Source organism: Marasmius oreades, chromosome 11, assembly GCF_018924745.1.
Source record: "Marasmius oreades isolate 03SP1 chromosome 11, whole genome shotgun sequence".
Lineage (NCBI taxonomy): Eukaryota > Fungi > Basidiomycota > Agaricomycetes > Agaricales > Marasmiaceae > Marasmius > Marasmius oreades.
The window spans coordinates 1,027,499-1,046,090 of NC_057333.1; the positions used below are offsets into that span (position 1 = coordinate 1,027,499).

At 47.4% G+C, this 18,592-nt stretch overlaps 7 protein-coding genes across 7 annotated transcripts; 5 read left to right on the forward strand and 2 right to left on the reverse strand.

The window, feature by feature from the left end:
- Positions 1-647: 647 nt before the first annotated feature.
- On the forward strand, positions 648-2,483 carry E1B28_003166 (uncharacterized protein). Its single transcript, XM_043160132.1, has 2 exons — positions 648-780; positions 837-2,483. Exon 2 carries the CDS (start codon positions 1,107-1,109, stop codon positions 2,361-2,363), a length of 1,257 nt encoding a protein of 418 aa, XP_043002088.1. The 5' UTR covers positions 648-780; positions 837-1,106; the 3' UTR covers positions 2,364-2,483.
- A 12-nt stretch (positions 2,484-2,495) lies between these two features.
- On the forward strand, positions 2,496-3,882 carry E1B28_003167 (uncharacterized protein). The gene is made up of 6 exons (XM_043160133.1): positions 2,496-2,742; positions 2,800-2,847; positions 2,915-2,987; positions 3,035-3,150; positions 3,209-3,379; positions 3,433-3,882. Exons 1-6 carry the CDS (start codon positions 2,587-2,589, stop codon positions 3,526-3,528), a joined length of 660 nt encoding a protein of 219 aa, XP_043002089.1. The 5' UTR covers positions 2,496-2,586; the 3' UTR covers positions 3,529-3,882.
- A 715-nt stretch (positions 3,883-4,597) lies between these two features.
- On the forward strand, positions 4,598-7,683 carry E1B28_003168 (uncharacterized protein). The gene is made up of 9 exons (XM_043160134.1): positions 4,598-5,091; positions 5,145-5,675; positions 5,729-6,049; positions 6,104-6,309; positions 6,360-6,682; positions 6,740-6,846; positions 6,903-7,156; positions 7,211-7,409; positions 7,472-7,683. The coding sequence occupies exons 1-9, from the start codon at positions 4,693-4,695 to the stop codon at positions 7,502-7,504; spliced, it is 2,373 nt and encodes a 790-aa protein (XP_043002090.1). The 5' UTR covers positions 4,598-4,692; the 3' UTR covers positions 7,505-7,683.
- Positions 7,684-8,534: 851 nt separating this feature from the next.
- E1B28_003169 (uncharacterized protein) lies at positions 8,535-11,709 on the reverse strand. Its single transcript, XM_043160135.1, has 22 exons — positions 11,519-11,709; positions 11,201-11,461; positions 11,101-11,147; positions 10,984-11,045; positions 10,918-10,930; positions 10,807-10,861; positions 10,723-10,745; positions 10,567-10,675; positions 10,465-10,511; positions 10,387-10,409; positions 10,312-10,335; positions 10,077-10,253; positions 9,828-10,016; positions 9,697-9,778; positions 9,586-9,641; positions 9,420-9,530; positions 9,284-9,356; positions 9,129-9,233; positions 9,018-9,049; positions 8,878-8,959; positions 8,708-8,814; positions 8,535-8,648 (listed from the first exon to the last, which is right to left on the reverse strand). Exons 2-22 carry the CDS (start codon positions 11,285-11,287, stop codon positions 8,614-8,616), a joined length of 1,539 nt encoding a protein of 512 aa, XP_043002091.1. The 5' UTR covers positions 11,288-11,461; positions 11,519-11,709; the 3' UTR covers positions 8,535-8,613.
- Positions 11,710-11,833: 124 nt separating this feature from the next.
- Positions 11,834-13,480, forward strand: STR7_1 (Aldo-keto reductase str7). Its single transcript, XM_043160136.1, has 8 exons — positions 11,834-11,963; positions 12,028-12,113; positions 12,169-12,327; positions 12,385-12,441; positions 12,500-12,719; positions 12,780-12,829; positions 12,884-13,040; positions 13,091-13,480. The coding sequence occupies exons 1-8, from the start codon at positions 11,850-11,852 to the stop codon at positions 13,247-13,249; spliced, it is 1,002 nt and encodes a 333-aa protein (XP_043002092.1). The 5' UTR covers positions 11,834-11,849; the 3' UTR covers positions 13,250-13,480.
- A 280-nt stretch (positions 13,481-13,760) lies between these two features.
- On the reverse strand, positions 13,761-16,974 carry E1B28_003171 (uncharacterized protein). Its single transcript, XM_043160137.1, has 20 exons — positions 16,790-16,974; positions 16,579-16,727; positions 15,858-16,517; positions 15,783-15,801; positions 15,656-15,731; positions 15,582-15,595; positions 15,466-15,520; positions 15,361-15,404; positions 15,267-15,311; positions 15,176-15,210; positions 15,081-15,124; positions 14,998-15,022; positions 14,926-14,937; positions 14,796-14,860; positions 14,637-14,740; positions 14,450-14,566; positions 14,337-14,383; positions 14,276-14,282; positions 14,107-14,218; positions 13,761-14,047 (listed from the first exon to the last, which is right to left on the reverse strand). Exons 3-20 carry the CDS (start codon positions 15,931-15,933, stop codon positions 13,985-13,987), a joined length of 960 nt encoding a protein of 319 aa, XP_043002093.1. The 5' UTR covers positions 15,934-16,517; positions 16,579-16,727; positions 16,790-16,974; the 3' UTR covers positions 13,761-13,984.
- A 71-nt stretch (positions 16,975-17,045) lies between these two features.
- E1B28_003172 (uncharacterized protein) lies at positions 17,046-18,476 on the forward strand. Its single transcript, XM_043160138.1, has 4 exons — positions 17,046-17,243; positions 17,320-17,638; positions 17,694-17,809; positions 17,938-18,476. The coding sequence occupies exons 2-4, from the start codon at positions 17,437-17,439 to the stop codon at positions 18,082-18,084; spliced, it is 465 nt and encodes a 154-aa protein (XP_043002094.1). The 5' UTR covers positions 17,046-17,243; positions 17,320-17,436; the 3' UTR covers positions 18,085-18,476.
- Positions 18,477-18,592: the final 116 nt, after the last annotated feature.

Sequence of the window (18,592 nt, forward strand, 5' to 3'; positions counted from 1 at the left end):
CATGTCATGAAGTTTCATTGCTTTCACTGAAGCCTCTGCCCTGCACACTCGGAGCCAAAGCGGAATGGGCGTCGAGCTTTGACCTAGCTTATACCCGGGCAGCTGATCTTCCGGCGCTTGAACATTAACATACCTTCAGGCCTTCCGGGTCTTGTTATTCCTGTACGTAAATTGTAAGTAATTCGATATGTGGGTCGCTTACAGGGATTTGATTAATTCCGTGAACATGCGTTCCCTGGTGCGCCTGTCGGCTAAGCAAGCGCCCTCGGGTAATGGGCGGTTGTACGTGGCATACATACGGCCGATGATTGAGATTGAAACTCCGACTCTATTCCGAAGTAAATCCGACGTTATCGATAGGACGTCTCGCACCTTTCCCTAGGAGTCTCGAGCCTCAAACATCTATGTCCAGCCTCCAGGAGCCTGTTTCCGAGGGGTTGAAAAACTCTCATAATGGAATGGTACACAATATATAGTATTCGAGTTGGTAGGAGACTAAGTACAGTGTATTTGAGGATGCAAGGTACTTGAACACGTTGATTCACCTGTATAGCGACTATCAGCGGAGTTTTAATATCGCTGAACATTCCGACCCTGCCGAGCGTGAAACGCAGAGTTCGCGTGTTCACGGAATTAATCAAATCCCTGTAACCACCGTGTGCACAATGCACAATCCTATGGCTTGACGAATTTTGCATCATCACACCGCCAGTTCGAAAAGTTTATCCGCTTTCTCTTTTGCGACCGCTCCCCTTTATTTCTTCTTTGCTCTTCCAGTCTGTATGTACTTTAAGCTTTGTCTGATAATGCATTCCGACTGACCACTAACATGACAGCTCAACAACATGTCTGTCACTCCTGTCGCAATCGCACAAAACAGCATTCCGTTCGATGTATTACATGTCATCTTCTCTCACTGCATCCAGGCTTCTGGTAGTAGGGAAGAAAGGGATAGACTTCCGCTGCGCCTTTCTCGCGTCTCTGCCGCATGGCGCGCTGTGGCTCTATAAGTGCCAAGGCTCTGGGATTGCTTGTTGCTCGGACAATCCAGGGCCCCAGACATTTACTTGCTCTACGATTATCGCCTTCAGCTCTCTGGAGACCGAATGATAACTTTCGATATACATGCGGATAGGTATCTCACTGAGGAGGAGATTATGGTCATTAGCAAGTATGCTTTCAAGGTGGAGAGGTTGATTGTTAACCCCACGAGCTACCGTTACCTGCCCAGTATGATCTTCTCGCAGCTTCAACACGTCTCGTTCCCCCGTTTATCCCAATTCGACTATCTCGTCGACTCGGTACCCGGTAGTCTTCTTCATGTTACTCGGAAAGTTGACGAAAACGACCCGTTCAAGGTCCCGGAGGTTAACCGCCGTTACAAAATTCAATGGGAACATTGGCAATTTGGAACTATCACCGAGTTAACCTGGCGGTTCCTATATTCCGATAACCAGCCCTATTACATGGAACTCTGGCGTATTCTTGACCGCTGCAAGACAAGTCTTGAGGCCATGGAGTACCAGGGAAGTAATTTACCGTGCGAGGCGGACGACCAGTTGCAGGAGATGATTGTGTTTCCAAAGTTGCGGTCTTTAGTTTGGGGGTATACTGAGGATTTGTTGCCGATTGTTTATTTGGTGCAAGCGCCGAGACTGCGAGAGCTTACTATCAGAAACATCGTCGATTGCCCATCCACTCCCGATATGAATTATTACCCGAAGAAATTTCTTGAGGATGATTCATTCTCCCGAGTCAACCTTCTCCGAAACTTCTTGGTCCTCCACCACGATCACGTTTCCCGTTTGCAAGCTGTTCACCTCTACGGATGCAGATTAGATTATGTGACTTTGCAGGCGTTGTTGACATTGTCTTCCGATCTCCGCACGTTGACGCTCTATGCAATAAATCCCGAAGGCGAACGTCCACATTATTTCGACGCTCTTCTGACTCAGGATAAAGATCGCGATTGTTTGACGACGCTCACCATTTCGCCCGCCACGAAGGACTTGACTGTTTACTTGCAGAAGAGGAAGTCGGTTCTAGAAAACTGCATCGTTACAGCGTGCGGTTATGATCAGCTGTTGAGTGGGGAAGAGCACTCGGTCGAGCGGGAGGAAACTGCGAACAAGAACCAGTCAGCAACACGGTTTTCGCCACGAGCTTTGACCAGATGTGTGAAGAATTTGTCAGTCATGGAGGAGCCAGTAGAACATGAGTGTGTTCCCGTCAGGCCATGCATACAACCTCTTGTGGATGGGATATGGATAGGCTTGTCTCTCGATAGTCCAGAGGATCGTCGAAGTTGGAGGACAAAAATGGCGCACGGACCTTTCAGGAATGTCGGGAAGCTGGAGGTGTAAAAAGTACAATTTGAGATCGATATCTTGTGCACATCAAGAGATATAAATACTTCTTGATAAGTAGCGGTTTTCAACCAATGACTTCATCATAGACCGTGGTGTAGTTGCCAACTGCACGTGATTTACACATGCGTGAACTGGGGTTGCTGTACAACTTCCACCAGTACCTGATTCCAGTCCGATTTCTCAAGTTTGAACAACCATACAGCACTCATTCTACTCTATGGCTCCTACAGCTTCTCAGGCGACTCCAATCAATGTTAAACTACTACTCATAGGCAACTCCTCTGTGGGCAAGAGCAGTCTTCTTTTACGATTTTCGGATGAACAATGGTTACCTGAGGATGAAAGTAGTGCCACAATTGGTGTAGACTTTAGAGTATGTTTTCTTTTCATCTTTTTCTGTGCTACGCTTACATCTCCCGTGCCTCCATAGGTGCATAAGATGGATGTGAAGGGGAAGAAAGTCAAACTTAGCATCTGGGTCGGTCCACTTGAAGTCATCGTTGATTGAACCTTTCTGAGCCTTGCAACTTTTTTTGCTCTTCAAGGATACTGCTGGACAAGAGCGATTTCGAACTATCACATCGTCATACTACCGAGGCGCGCAAGGCATTATATTAGGTATGAGGTCATGATTGATCCTAATTTGCGTAGCTAATCACCTGCAGTTTACGACGTATCATCTCGAGAGTCGTTCGATGCTCTGCCTCGTTGGTATAGTGAGCTCGGGACGTACGTTTCGGAGTCTGTGGTGAAGATCCTTGTTGGAAACAAAGTCGACAAGGTCCGTACTCATCGTTTTCGAAACCCTCATCTATTTATTACTGAAAAAAAAACAACAGGAGTTTTCTCGTCAAGTACCGGCAGCTGAAGGTTCGACATTCGCTGCAAGGATGAACTCGCTCTTTATCGAAGCTTCCGCTAAGACGGATGTCAACGTTAAGGAAACCTTTCAGGGAGTTGTAGAGAGAATTCTAGATACCCCCGAGCTGTGGGAGGGCGGAACGTCCAAGGTGTGTGATCTTACATGGCTCAGTCTTTTCTTCTCATCCATGCTTTGTTCTAGGGCCAGAGAACTGATGGTGGAAGAGGAGGTGTTCCCGGCGGCGTCCAGATAGTTGGAACGCCAGAGTCCGACCCTCAGTCAAGCTGCTCATGTTGATTCATACGATACCCTCGCTGTTATGCACTGTCATGATCAAGACGTGTTTGGATATCTGTTATACATACCTATATGTAAGTTCCAGTATAATACCCTTGATATACAAATATAATACACGGACCTTGAAACCATTTACTTTCTTCATTACAGACTCATTCCCCTCCTTGCGTCAAATCCAGGTTCTTTTCTCTTTTGAAATCCGCCTTACCACTCCCAATGCATCCTAGATACGTTCGATGCGAATCAGCACACTTCTTTTGCGATACTGACCAACTCGAGGTTATCCTGGGTTATCTGAAACCTCGTTCCGGATCCAAAGGTTTAGAACCGCACATGTCAATATCAAGATCCACAAATCGAGGTCGCCAATAGGTTGCCTGCAGTTGTTCATGCAGTTCACCAACACGATGTTTCCACGTGTATAAATGAGTCAAGTTTTATCGCATGGCGAACGCATGTCCTCCGTTGTATGGGGTTTGGGTACCGTCATTGTACGTCGCGTACACACCTTTCACAAACAGGTGGAAGTCAGTGGATTTAGAAGCTCTATTGCCGCCAGCTTCGCCCCAAATGTCGCTCAAGTAAGATAAATAGATAGATAGATAAATACACAGCGTGGACCCTCAACGGGATCTACCGGAATCACAGACGCTACCGACACGATGATCTCCACTCATGTAGAGACGGTCGCATACAGTGCATGTAGTGATCTTCACCCTGTACTCCGAGTTGCCAATGCACTAATGCTGTGAGAGTGCAAAAAAAAAAAAAAACAATGCTTCTGGAGGCGTCCAATTCCGTACGAGTAATCTTATTGGACGATAAGTTAATATTCCGTTCACGTTGGTCTTGTACGAGGAAAGCGCGTTTGAGTACGATATCTAAACCAGTTGGTCCTTATCCCAAATCCTAGCAGTTGGCTCCTTGAGGAGACTAACTATGGAAGTATGACTCGGAATGGCGAAATTAATGTGCCAGGGCCGGTTCCAGTCACGTGCTCACATACTGTACCCCGGTTTGCCCCAATTCGGGGGATTTGGGTAAATAGGGCGACCTGTCCGCGCAAGCCTTTCTTGCTCCCTCCACCGCCATCTAACGCAAACGTTCAACCCATATCCTGGCTTATAACTAGTCTTTCCTTCCTTACCACCAATCATCGTTAAGATGCGCCGTTTGCTCATTGCGTCTCTCGTGGCAGGCCTCGCAAGCGTTTCAGCCCATAGTCATCATGGCAATGAAGGCATTAAGCTTCGCAAGTCGCTAGGCTTTGGACCTTCCCTACCGCATGCAGTCTATCGGTCTGTTCCGAAAGACACCTCCTCCTTTGTACCGCCGAACGTGGATGCTGATCCATTCGACGTCGCACGACTCTTCATTGAGTCGAAATTGGGCTCGTCTTGGGCTCCAGGAAGCTCATATAGGATACGCTCAGATTCATACACCGATAGCACTACTGGTACAACGTACGTGTACGCACGCCAAATGGTATACGGCCTAGAAGTCGCAGATGGCAACATGAACATTAACGTTAGAGACGGCAGGGTCATTTCGTACGGGAGCTCGGTAAGGCGTTTTTCCAATGGCACTGAACCTTCGGTTTCAAATGTTTTACCTAGTTCCATGTCGGGTCAACGGAACTACTTGAAGACGACGAATTGCGACATCCCCATCGCGAGTTCTGCGGGGAGTTGACAACGCAGCTGGAGAACAGCTACGCTGAATTCTTGCAGCTTCAACTCCAGAATGACCAGGTCGTCATGGGCTCGTCTCACGAAGCTGCATTTGATGAACACGCTGGCGTTTTGACCCATCTCCATTTCTCTAACTGTCTGCACCATGAGCTTCCTTACGACCTGGCTTCAATCAAGCCCGCCACCGACGTTTCAGACCCTCGCTCAGCTCTCCTCCAATTTATGGTTGCTGCTACTCCTAATCATAAGGCTGTCAATGATATCCTTGGCAACTACGAACAATACTTGGACAAGATGACGCTCAGCGACTTGAGCCACCTCGTTCCGGTAGATGAACCCTCGACTCTGTTCATTCAAGAGGTTCCTGAAAGCGTGAACCCAGTCAAAGCCCATCTTGCCTACGTCCAAGTTCCCAGCAAGGACGGTCAATCTGTTGACTTGAATCTCGTCTGGAAGGTTAGCTACTTCAATTTGTTTGTCCCATCTCGCTCATTCTCTCCCGTCGTCAGTTCGAAGTCGAAATGGAGGATAACTGGTATGAAGTCGCAGTGGCGGCAAAGGCACCTCATCGAATAATTTCCGTCGTTGACTGGGCCTCCGACTCTCCTCTGCCCCCTCGTAAAGAACAACCGCCTGCTACCTACAATGTCTTTGCTTGGGGTATCAATGATCCCTCCGAGGGCAGCCGTACGGTGATGAAGGAGAACTTTGATTCTTTGGCTTCCCCTATTGGCTGGCACGCGCTGCCTTTTGGGGTTGACCCATCCATAACGGGTGTCAAGCCCGGCAAGGAGTTCCTTCGGAAAACATCGACTACATGGGGTAACAACGTACGTTTTTAAATGCAACTCGACGCCTTCGTCTGATTTTTCCTGCGTCTTCAGGTCTTCGCTCAAGAGAATTGGGGAGGTGACAATAAGTACATCAACAACTATCGACCAGAAGCCAACCAAGGCCTTGCATTCGACTTCAAATATAACCCTAAGAAGACAGATACGGAGGATGCGTTGGAAGAAGCTAAGGCTTACATCAATGCAACTGTTACGCAATTGTTCTACACATCCAACATGGTCCATGACCTCTACTACAGGTGTGTTCATCCAGCCTTATTCAGAAACTTGCCTCGAATATATTTCCCAGATATGGTTTCACCGAAGTCGCTGGAAATTTCCAGCAGTACAACTTCGATAGAGGAGGTCGTGAAGGCGACGCGGTCATTGCCAACGCACAAGATGGTTCTGGATACAACAATGCCAACTTTATGACACCTCCCGACGGCACCAATGGTCGTATGAGAATGTACCTCTGGAACACTGCAGTACCTTACAGAGATGGTGATCTGGAGGCTGGCATCGTCATTCACGAGTTGTCCCACGGCTTAAGTACACGCTTGACTGGTGGACCGATGAACTCTGGCTGCCTTGGCTGGGGTGAAAGTGGAGGTATGGGTGAAGGTTGGGGAGGTACGTTGATGCGACTCAGATACTTATATCATCTCATGAGTTGTTTCCCCTTTCCAGACTTCCTTGCGACGACCATTCGCAGTACTGAGGAGTACCGTGACTATCCCATGGGTTCCTGGGCAGCGAACAGGGAGAACGGAATCAGGAACTACCCCTACTCGTTGGTATGTCGTCATTTGTGCTTATATGGGTCACACACTGATTTGCCCACTCGAAATAGAACGCAACCATCAACCCGTCCACGTATAAAACTCTTGACAAACCCGGATACTGGGGAGTTCATGCTATTGGTGAAGTTTGGGCACAGATGCTCTGGCTCGTTCAACAGCGCCTCATCGCCGAACATGGATTCTCTAAGGAGCTCTTCCCTCCCAAACCCTCTGAGGACGGCAAGGTACCGGACGGCGACTTCTATAGACCTCATGACGGCAAGAAGCCTCCCGTACCTAAACACGGAAACACGCTTTCTGTACAGTACGTATCCTGGTCGTTTTTCTATCTTCAGTTGTTTCTCACCCAATCAACCAGGCTCGTCATCAACGGAATGAAGTTGCAACCTTGTCAACCGTCGTTCTTTGACGCTCGTGATGCTATCATCTTGGCCGATGAACAGCTTACTGACGGAGAGAACTTCTGTACTCTCTGGAAAGGCTTCGCGCAGGGGGGATTGGGTGTTGATGCAAAGGTGCAGGGACGAACACCCTGGGGAGGAGGGATCAGGACGAATGTGAGTTTGGTTGGCTTTCTGTCTTCAGTTAAAACTCGGACTGATAACACTTACACCCGTAGGGCCATGCTGTTCCCAAGTCTTGCTATGCTTGACTCCACTTCAGTTTGTTAGATCCACTCCAAACATGATATCTTAACACTCGAATACATCTTGTTTATCCTCACGGACACGATCACGATTTTGTCTCATTCGTTTTGTACCATCATTTAGTCTACGAGCCTTGATTGATACCGGAATATAATGCTTTGCGCAAGCAAAGACTTTGCCGATACAAACTAACTTGAGATATCGTCGATTACGATTGGCTATGTTGAACAGTAATATGCCAGGATGGTCGACTGTGTGAAGGCATTTGATAGTTGATTTGTGTCAAGAGAATGAAAAGGTAGATTGCTATCCAGAATAAAAATGAGAGAAATTTCCAATTCCTCTGAGGCCTGTGAAGGTAGGCAAAATTCAACTGGTTGACGTTGAAAACGAGTCGAACATGGTGGACTGGACTTGGAGTGACACCAAGTTAGGGGCTGAGCCCCTGGATCTATTTCTGTTACATTATGTGTAAGTGAGTGTCTTGTTGCATGCCTGAGCGATTTTGAGTCGGTGTATCCTACTAGATGGGCCCTGGACTATCCAAAGTCTTCGAGTTTTTCTCGCCCGACCGCCACATATTGAATTCTACCGCAATCTATGATGGTGGAATAAACTGTCGCTTCTCGGAATCAGCCGCGATGAATCAGCCTGATTCATTAGACACTGCACAACGAAACTAATCGTTGGAGACCGCACTGAATGGGTGTGACTCAAGTTTCCTGCCAGTGAGTACGATATTACTTAGTTGGTCCATGAAGACGCACTCCACTAATGGAGGTAACTTTCAGCTAGCGCTTCTCGTACACCTTGAACGGAAGTGCATCTCACTTGCACTAAAATAGAGACAGGAATTGCTACGGAGTCGAGAACTTGTGTGCGGTGACAGTGAGCGCCTCTGCGTCAGTTTTAACACCCACATAATACAAAGAAGTTGCTAGTGCATCAATATTCGAGTTTCTTCTGACTACTTGCCCATAAATCAAAGTGAAACACTTATTTTCAAACATCTCACTGGTTCGGATCTTTACAGCGTCCTGCATAAAAGTACGATTGAAGATGTCTATTCGTTAGTCACATTCACGGTTCTTTAGTTTAGTTCTTCAGCTAAGTCCTACAGGGTGAAGCGGAAGTCCGGGTGACGGTCACCTGAGAGTTCGAAAATGAGTATCGCACGACGTATAGCGTAGTTTAGCAGATCAGCGAACCTATCGGTGCACGAGTCTTCCCAGAATCCCATAACTCCTGGTATTTGACCAGATTCTGTTGCCTGCGACCTTCCGCTCGTGCTTTGTTTTCCCATGTGCAGTAAAGTCTATGGCAAACAATCAACTTTGGCATTGGAAAGCGTAGAACATAGAAATAAAAGGGTGCTTACACGTTGATGAGAATCAATAGCCAGGCAAGAGTCAGGAAACCTAAAGCGATGCTGTGGCCTTTAATATATCTAGGGGCCTGGTCTGTGGATAGAACAACGTCCCCTTAATTTCTATCGGTGACACGAAACCGCACTCATACCTCGAGTATAGGCAAACGTAGCAACGAAGCCTCTTTTGGTCGAGAAGGAATAGAAACGAAGTCAAAGTAAGGGCCTTGCGAACCGATCGATCGAGCTGAGGCAATACGTACCCACAGTTCGCAACAGCGAGTTGTAAAGCTGTTGTCGTTGCTTTCTTGTAATGGCCGCTACTGTTGTTGGGAAGAATGGATAATATACTTGGACCGGAGGGATAACTGTAAAGGAAATCAGAAAATGACGGGCGGGTCCAATATTGCGTACGTACACCCCTGCAGCCATAAGAAAAACCGCAACATAACGAACTTCGTTGGTCTCGGCAACAATGATGAGTATGTACCCTACGTCCGAAAAGTACGGCATGAAGTTTGGCTTCAGCAGAATTCGTTAGCGGGAGGACGTACCTGCAATGGCCACCGGTAAACATATCAGAATGAAAGGACCACGCCACTTGAGTCGATCGCTCAAGAAAGCCACCACCACAGTCAGGACCGCTGCGGGAACATACGGCGGTACTGTGTGACGAAATGTCAATGACATTGTCAGGTGAGATGGTTGTTAATAACGGACCGGTGTGAAGTTGAGCCTGAGCTCCAGAATAACCCAGTCCTGAGACGATGGTTGGCCTAGAGGGAGAGGTCTAAATGAGAAAGGATTACTCAGGGAAAGAAGGCTACTAACAAGAATAACGAATACGAATACAAGCTCACAACCAGTCCGAAGTAAGCCATTCCTGTCACCCACGTCTGAATATCGGTCAAGCCTGCGGGAAGGTGAGCTTCCGTTTCTCATGACATGATAAAGGAACGAACCTCTTCTCACTTCTCTCCATTCAAAGACTTCTTCTTCCTGATTTACGGCACCAGAAGCACGTTCCTGGTGCCTCTCTTCGGCATGTTCATGTTCTTCATCATGTTTCTCGATAGACAATGATGGGGACCTAATTTCCTTTCCCACACTGGTGGCCGTGGTTGAGGAGTGATCTGCTCGGAATCTGTTAACTGTAAAGGTTATGTGTGACCATTAAGGTGTGGGAATACTTATTGAAGAAAACTACGCACTTGCGAATTCTCTCTCTTCCTCTGTCAGAAACTTTGCGGCCGCGAGGCTCGCTGGCATATATATCGCTGCACCAATTCCAAAGAGCACAGTGACAATGCCCTCCAGGATAAAGATCCATCGCCACCCGGCCAGCCCTCCTATCCCGTCCATTTTGAGGATAGCTGTCGCCAAAAGACCTAGAATTCGGAGACTCAGTGACAGGGAGGCGTCTGAGCGATTAAGATTTTCACTTGCCTCCGAAGGCACCGGACAACGACGCTATTGAAGGGAATGAGCTTATTCCGGAAAAGTGAAGGTAAGCCCACGCACCGGAAGCATAAAATATGCCGACTCTAGGACACGGTTAATTGAGGCCTTCGCCTTCTCTGTTCAGGGAACGCTTCGTACCGTAATTGGAATTCATGCCGCTTGTACAGCGTACTCAGATATAAGACCTAAAGGAGCGTTAACACAAAATACATCACCCCGGTAAGGAGGGCCACTGATTACCATTCCGGGCAGGAGCCCGCCTTCGCAAAATCCAAGAAAAATTCGAATGCTTAGAATTCCCCCAAAGTTGTGCACGAGGCCTGATAAAGTGGTAACAAGTCCCCAAGCACTGGACGATGTTCAGATCGCAGCTCAGATGTATTGCGAGATGCTCACCACACGATAAGGGGAAGCCAACGCTATGCAATGCCGAAGCCACGGTAAGAGCGGACATAGGAACCAAGTTTATGATCGACGTACATTAGCTCCCATACGTTTCAGCACCCAGTTTGAAGGTAGTTCGATAAGAAGATATCTGTTCATTCGAGGGATGTCAATACAGTTATCGAACTTCGAACACTTCAGACTCACGAAGCATAGAACACTATAACAAATTACATATTAGTACGTGAGCTTGATCTGTAAAAGCAAACGTACCGGCAAGGATGGAGTTGAATTGGTTGCCTACCATCCCAGTATCCCTTTCCAAGCCAGCGATCCTGGGTCGTGTAACAGCGTAAGAACGAGATTGCAGCAACTGCAACTTGAACTGACCTTGCATTGCCAATGTTGCTTCTATCAATGAAATTCGCTAACCAGAGCTGATAAAAATCTTTGAGGCTGTCTCATAGCGATAGGGACTCGAGTAGCATACCAACGCCAGAGGAGGAAGGACATGAATGTCGAGTTTCCAGAGCACTCTACGTGTCATTTCGCGTTCATGCTCACTTTGGACTGTCATCGTCTTTCGGAGAGGACTGGTGGAGTAAGAGGGAAGAGAAGAGAAGAGAAGAGAAGAGAAGAGAGCTCTTATACGATATGAATTATAACAGCGTGCGAGAAGGCTTCTACACAGGTTATGAGAGATCAAAGACCCTCACCCCACCCTGCGTAACTTTATCCCGGAGTCATCTAACTGTTAAGTCAAATGACATTTGAGAGCGACCTCGGTAACTGACGGTATGATGCATACCGGTACCTATTTGCGGTGTAAGAATGCTAGGTGTTCGCTTTTTGGGTGTCGCGTCATGGGACAGCCGTCGACCACGAAATGTGAAAGAGTTTGAGCTTTGAGAACTATACAAGTACCCACTAGTGGTTCTATTCAAGGAAACTTTTTGATCTCGTCAGAGTCATTCTATGCGAAGTGCCAGATGAAAGTGGTTGTAAAGTCACAGGACTATGGGAAAAAGCGAGCACGAGCCTCGCGCCACTAGGCGCCACTCGGGATTTTTGTTGCCGTCGAGCCGTGTCAATAAAATGACGTTTGATGAGATGTGGAAAACTCATTTCAGCCACCCACCATGTCCTTGCCACCGCGAAAGATAGGAAATGCCTTGGTAAACCCCATCGGCTTCGGTGCTATGGGCATCAGTAAATATTATGGAAAAGTTGGGACCGACGAGGAGCGATTCGAGGTACACGTTCAATAGATATACTACTGGCTCGAGTGTGCAGATTCTGAAGGTCGTGTTTAAACAGGTTCTAGACGCTGCTTTCGCTGCTGGATCTAATCATTGGGACTCTGCCAATGTCTACGGTGACTCTGAGGTACTCATTGGAAAATGGTGAGTCTTCTTTGGTGAAAAGGATCGACACCAGAGTCAAGATTCACATCTCCAGGTTCAAACGCACAGGCAAACGGAATGAAATCTTCCTCACCTCAAAATTTGGAAACACTCCCAATGGCGTTCGCGGTGAGCCCGAATATGTGAAAGAACAGTGTGCAAAAACGCTCGAGCGATTCGGGGTCGATCACGTCGACCTTTACTACGCTCACAGGTGGAATATGGCATAACTCGCATATATAAACCTATAACTGATTCGTTCCCTTGATAGAATCGACCCCAAAGTACCAATCGAGTTGACAGTGGGCGCCATGGCTGAGCTTGTCAAGTGCGTCCACTCATCATCCCTACGATATTTGAGCATCCTTACCCTCTTGAATCTTTAGAGAAGGGAAAGTCAAGTATCTTGGCCTCTCGGAATGCACGGCTGCGGACTTGTGCAGGGCTCACGCTGTTCATCCTATTTCTGCTATCCAAATGGAATATTCACCTTTGTTCCTCGATATCGAAGGTGAAGAACTCGGTCTACTCAAAACAGCCAGGGAATTGGGCGTCACTGTGGTTGCCTACTCACCCTTAGCTCGAGGTTTGATTACAGGCCAATATGTACGTCGGCACACCGATTTATCGTGAATTCAACATTCAACTGACGGCTCCGCATCTTAGACATCGCCTGACGATTTCGAACCAGACGATTTCAGACGTTCTGTACCTAAGTAAGTCTACCTCTCATGGAAGCCTGCAAGACTCACGCATCAACCGGTACATAGGTTCCAGGCCGAAAATTTCCCAAAGATTCTTGAACTTGTGGACCGCATCCGTGAAATTGGTACTAAATATAATGCAACCCCAGGTCAGGTAACCTTGGCCTGGATCCTTGCGCAAGGCGATGACTTCGTGGTTATTCCTGGCACGAAAAAAGTTAAAGTAGGTTATAAGCCCTTCTGTGACATTGAGCTTCTCTCACCTTAAAACAGTATCTGAAGGAGAACATGGGTGCAGCGGCGATCAAGCTCACTCCGGAAGAGATCGCCCTCATCCGCAAGTATTCTGAGGAGTGCCAAGTTCCTGGTGAACGTTACGGACCTTCCAGTATGCAGCATGTTCTCAAGCAGAGTCCTCCACTTCAGAAGTGAGGTTTTCTTTCGAGGACAATGTACTTGAAATCGGGTAGGAATGTGATATAGCGAATCAAAGCGTTTCTGTTACATTTCGCCTAGAACACGCTTGAGTCGGTGTGTCTTACCAGATAGATCGGCTGAACTATCCAAGTCTTCTCGCCGCGACCGCCACATCTTCAGTTCTGCGCAATCTGTGGTGGAACGGAGGTGTTGGTACTTGGTACTTGTGATCCGCCACAGATTCACTAGACACCGCACAACGAGATTTGACTCAAGTTTCAATTTCAATACTCAGACGGTACTCGATTGGTTCATGAAGTGTTTCGCCACCGGAGTATCTTCCAGTTTGTCGTACACCCTGAATCCAGAAGTGTATCTCACTTGCCACCCTTCTGAGCACCGAAACAAAGACATAAATCTAAACTGGCGAATTGCTAAAGAGAGTCCGTGTGTGGTAATGGTGAGCGCCTCCGCGTCAACATCAAAGTAAAACACTTATTTCAAAGCTAATCGAAACTCAACTTCTTGCCGGATTGCAACAGTCAACTATCAGTATATATCTAAATCCGTGCTTTGATAGATGTTATCGTGTCGCTCTCTGCATATGGTCCTTGCGCAATCTATATAACAACGTCATGTAACTGCCGGTCTGAGGAGTATACTACGGATCCCGATCAAATTCGGAGGTTGGATGATACACCCGTCCTGCTTCGTCGATATATAGTAAAACACCCATCAGCAAGATCCGTACTACACGTCGCTGATGAGAACGGTCTTCGTCACTGTTGGCATTTCATAGGACTTTTGATCGCCCTATAATCCTCGAGGTCAGAATCTAAGTTTCGTTAACAAACCTGGTGGGAACAGCTTACCCGAATTTGCTCGCGAATGAAGGGGTCGACGAGTCTACTTGCATTGAAACCACTGTTCACAGAATACTTATCCTTATTATGTTTCTGCTTAATCTGTTCTCGTCCGTTTAACCTTGTGGAGATCGATGAGTATCCAGCTTGGTGATGCAGTCATATGAGGAGCTTTTACATGGCAACTATAATAATGTTAGTCACTTGCTTCGAAACCCGAAGGACAAAGGGAAACATACAGAAAGTATTAGCGTATAACTTCGTGACATTGATGTGGAATGCCAGCCTGGACAAGTCGCCGTCAGGCCTTGAACAGATGACCGGCTGAACAATCTTCCAAAGCTAGACGTACCAATACAACTTTGTGGGACTGGTAAAGAAGGTAATCAAGAGCAATGTCTGAATCAGAGTGACGAGGATCCCGCGGTTGACGACGTAGTGAATAAGAGATCTGATTACGCCACGAGTCCTATGTATGAAACCGCGGAAGGAGCCTGAGATCAATAATTGAACGTGGGAACTTGAACGACGAAACTCACTGCGAACTGACACCGGGATTTGCAGAGGAGAGAAGAAAGCACATTGCTGAGGTTGCCACGACATCGGTGATAGATCCAAACCCCTTCGCTAATCCGAAGAAAATCTTCCAAAACGAGACTGAGAAATGAAGCGAAGAAATCGAGATACAGTGGCCTTACCGCAAACTTGCCATTTCTGTGGGACAGTACACCGTGGTGAAAGAGGTACATTGTTGCGACACATCCTATGCGGCGAACCGGTGAGAATGTGCCTCTCTTGGATTTAACCCATTAAAATGTCGACCCTCACCTATACCACCAGCTGTAGGAAATACAATAATTGAGATGTAACTTCGCAAGCCAAGGAAGACTTGATTCCTACCGAAAGCAAGGAAGGCCAAGATGGTCTGTAACAGAAAGGTTTCAATGAGGGGATACGTTAAGCAGTGGATGCGGGTAACTTACGATTACGATGGTCAACGGCCAAGCGAACTTCTCCATTTTCCTGACTTCACAACCGTCAGCATCACAGTATGTCGCAATCCCGGCGTAGGACTTACACGCGTAGATCTGATGTACAAAGTACATTTGTGAACTACATAGACGTGTAAATTCATTTTCATGTCCGAAGCAGAGAGCAGGTATACCCACATGAAGGTGATGATCGTCGACAGGATGCATTCTGCTGACAACTCGCTGTGATAGCCTTGAGAGAAGTCGGGAAGGAGAAATTGTAGGGACATACGGGGTTATGCTGCCCAACGGGAGTAATGAACCGAAGTGGGGAACCTATGTCAGATGGGGAGCGTGAGTCAGAACAATGCGTCCGACACGAAAACATCCCAATTACCAGATAATAATATAAAGATTGTGCTACAAGCGCTGAGGAGGCAAAATCAAGAATACTGCCGGATAATAGCTACAGGTAAGGTTCATAGCTCGAGGGATTGAAAGCAGATACTCAACAGCATAGACCACGCCTGCACAACAAAATACGCAAATGAGACACACGAAATACAGCAAAAGACAGGCACCCTTACAGTATACTTGACGTAGGGCCGATCGTTGGACTGGGGGAAGTAGAGATATGCTTGAACAATCGTAATGCCACCAAGCCTTCGAAACAACTTAACCACCAGACACTGGAATTCAATCGGAAGCACTCACAAAATAGACATGACGAAGGCTGAATGCGAGTTCAGTCAAAGATCTTGATTCATGAGTACTCGAACGGCCACTCACCCCAGTAGAAGGGCGCAAAAACTTCCGACATATCCATCCCGGGACCGTCAGTTGAGATCGTAACAGCTGTCACCATTGAGAGTTGGGATTGAAGGAACGGAGAGAGAGCAGGAGGGGAGCGAGACGAAGGGAGGGATAGCCTTCGAGGCTAAATACTTTTGCATTTAATACCCGGCTTTTGGCATGTTTGAATCAATCTGTGGCGCTTGCAGCCCTCACAGCCCGTGTCAGGTCGTGAAGGCGGCAGACCGCATCGCTTCTTGACGTGGTGCGGGAGGTCAAACTCTGAGCATGTAAACAACCAAGTCCGCGTTCATTTATAAACCTGCCACTTGCATACCGGGGCGCTCCAAAATAAAGACTAATAAACAATACCGACCTGGGGCTTCGTATCTTGTCCAAAGTCCGTAGATTCCATGCTTCGGTACCCGTAGTCGTAGCTACTCCGATATCTATCGTCATTCTAACAGACGGGGGAACTGACTTACAGGTCACCTCTGCGATCGCTACGGTAGGTTAGTGAGTAACCCGTATCGCGTTGTTTCTGTACGCGGGAAGGGACTTGATGCAACGGTGAGAATCGCCAGTATGAGAATGACCCTTCGGGATCCGAGAGGATTTGACTTTTTGATGATATGATGAGTGGCGGTCGTATGGTGTCTTAATGTAGCGAGAAATTGAAGGATCAGATAAAGCAATTAGTGTATGATCGATTCCTTACCTCGCGGATGGATGAATCATGGGAAACTCTGTCAGGGGATGTGTACGGTCGTGCATCGACCTCCTACTTCGTCGCAAAGGCATAATAAAAGAGCTGCCCATACGTGGAGTTCGAGAGTCGATACAAATCCCTGCGGCTGATTCATGTCCCTGAGCGAGGACTGATGGTTTTGATTGAACGTTCGGATGACAATAACGGTGTGGGTTGTTACCAGTCAATTACCAGTGGTTGCTTAGAACCGTCAACAGTCTATTCTGTGGGCGCATCGAGGTGACAGTGGACAACCTGGTGCATAATTTCTCCACGTCCGCCTGAAGAAGATATGAGAGAGATGGAATATTTGAGCCTTGAGGCTGGGCGCTCAAGCGCTCAGGTTTGAAAGCAACACAGTTTCACCCACGTGACTATATGTGTTTGGCTTCTTCTTCCCAAAGTAACACCGCGTCGTGATCGTGTGACTAACTTGGGGCTTGTGTATCTTGTCACTGATCGCTTTTGCGAGAGTCGTGTCGACCCAAGTGTCGATATTTTCCATCCTTCTTTCCCCCCAATTAGACGTTCCTTTTCCTATCATTTTTGGAACAAGGAATACGGCCCCGCCACCGGCTGCAACTAGTTATATTGAACAGGTGACTGGACGACCACCCAGGCATTGGGATATTGAGGTACTTGCTTTATCTGTACTTCCCACCTTTATCTATACTCACCACCGGACGTGCCTATCATTGGTTCCTAACTTAGCTGGCATTCTATCGGATTCCATTGTTTCTCGATCAGCGTTCTTTCCTGGGAATTAAGAGAACAAGAGATATACAGAGAAGAGTTTTCGTGGTTGAACTACGTCTCGTCGAATTTTCCATGTCAACATCCAACGACTTTTCCATGTCCAAACTCTCTTTGAATTCCGACTCAGAGTCAACGGAAGACTGGGATCGCTCAATGTCCCAGGACTCTCAATCATCGCAATCATCGCCAGACAATTCAGAGCCAAAGACACCGCGAAATTCCGTAGTGTTTCCTCGCAATGGGAATGGAGAAACAGAATCCACGCCATGCACAGGTGAATACTCTTCGAATCACGTTGCCAGTCACCTCCGACGCTGACGATCGTACAGGTGGCCGTCAGAAAAGATCACTCTCCGAACTTCTTCGTCTACATGCTGAAAAGGGGACAGAATGTTCAATGTCGCCTGAGGAGGCAGAGCGGCTAGGCGATGTGTTGGGGGAATGGGTGAGTAATCTGAATACACATGTTTGTTGTTCGTGAGGTGTTCCAGGGCATTCGTTCAGAACCCCGCCATGTTTTCTATGTCTTCGCCACTTCGTTTGACTTCCTGACGACTTTTGTACCCTCAATAGATAAACGCTTCTTTCTCGCCGTACGAAGGCGAAGACGATTTTTTCCAGCGGAGCCGCGATGACATGTCGATACGTCAGAGTCCTAATCCGAGTACTACTTCGATACGACCGCGAGGGCAGAGCGAAAGTGTCCGCAGCAAATCATAGTTTTGATAGAACGAAGTCCTTGGCGAGTTTTGAATCTGGTTTCTTCATTTTCGTTTGCAAAGCTTACTTACGAGCTTTAACACCCCGGTGGTTTTTCCAAGCCACCGCACTACGATCCCATTACTTCCCATTCATTGCTTTTGTGTATCATTGCTTTCCAGTTTCTTGCTTGTTGCATTAACTTATCTCGCCTTTTGCCCCTCCGCTGATCCCACCTCTCCCACCGTACATCCTTGCGCCACACTCTAGACTATCGTCGCGTCCGCTTTCCCCCTCCATTCTAAGTATCTGCCTAAAGCATATGCGATGGAGTTCTTCTATGTTTTTCTGTTGTAACGATTATGTCACGACTTGCGACGACTGCGACGAATCGATAGATCTCATGATTCTGCGTGATTCGTGAAAAGGGCTGCATATTTGACGGACGGTTGGAGGTACTTGCTTGCAACCAAGGTTCAGCGTTGTCATAACCGATTCTACTGCATTATATTTACATGTAAGATCTATC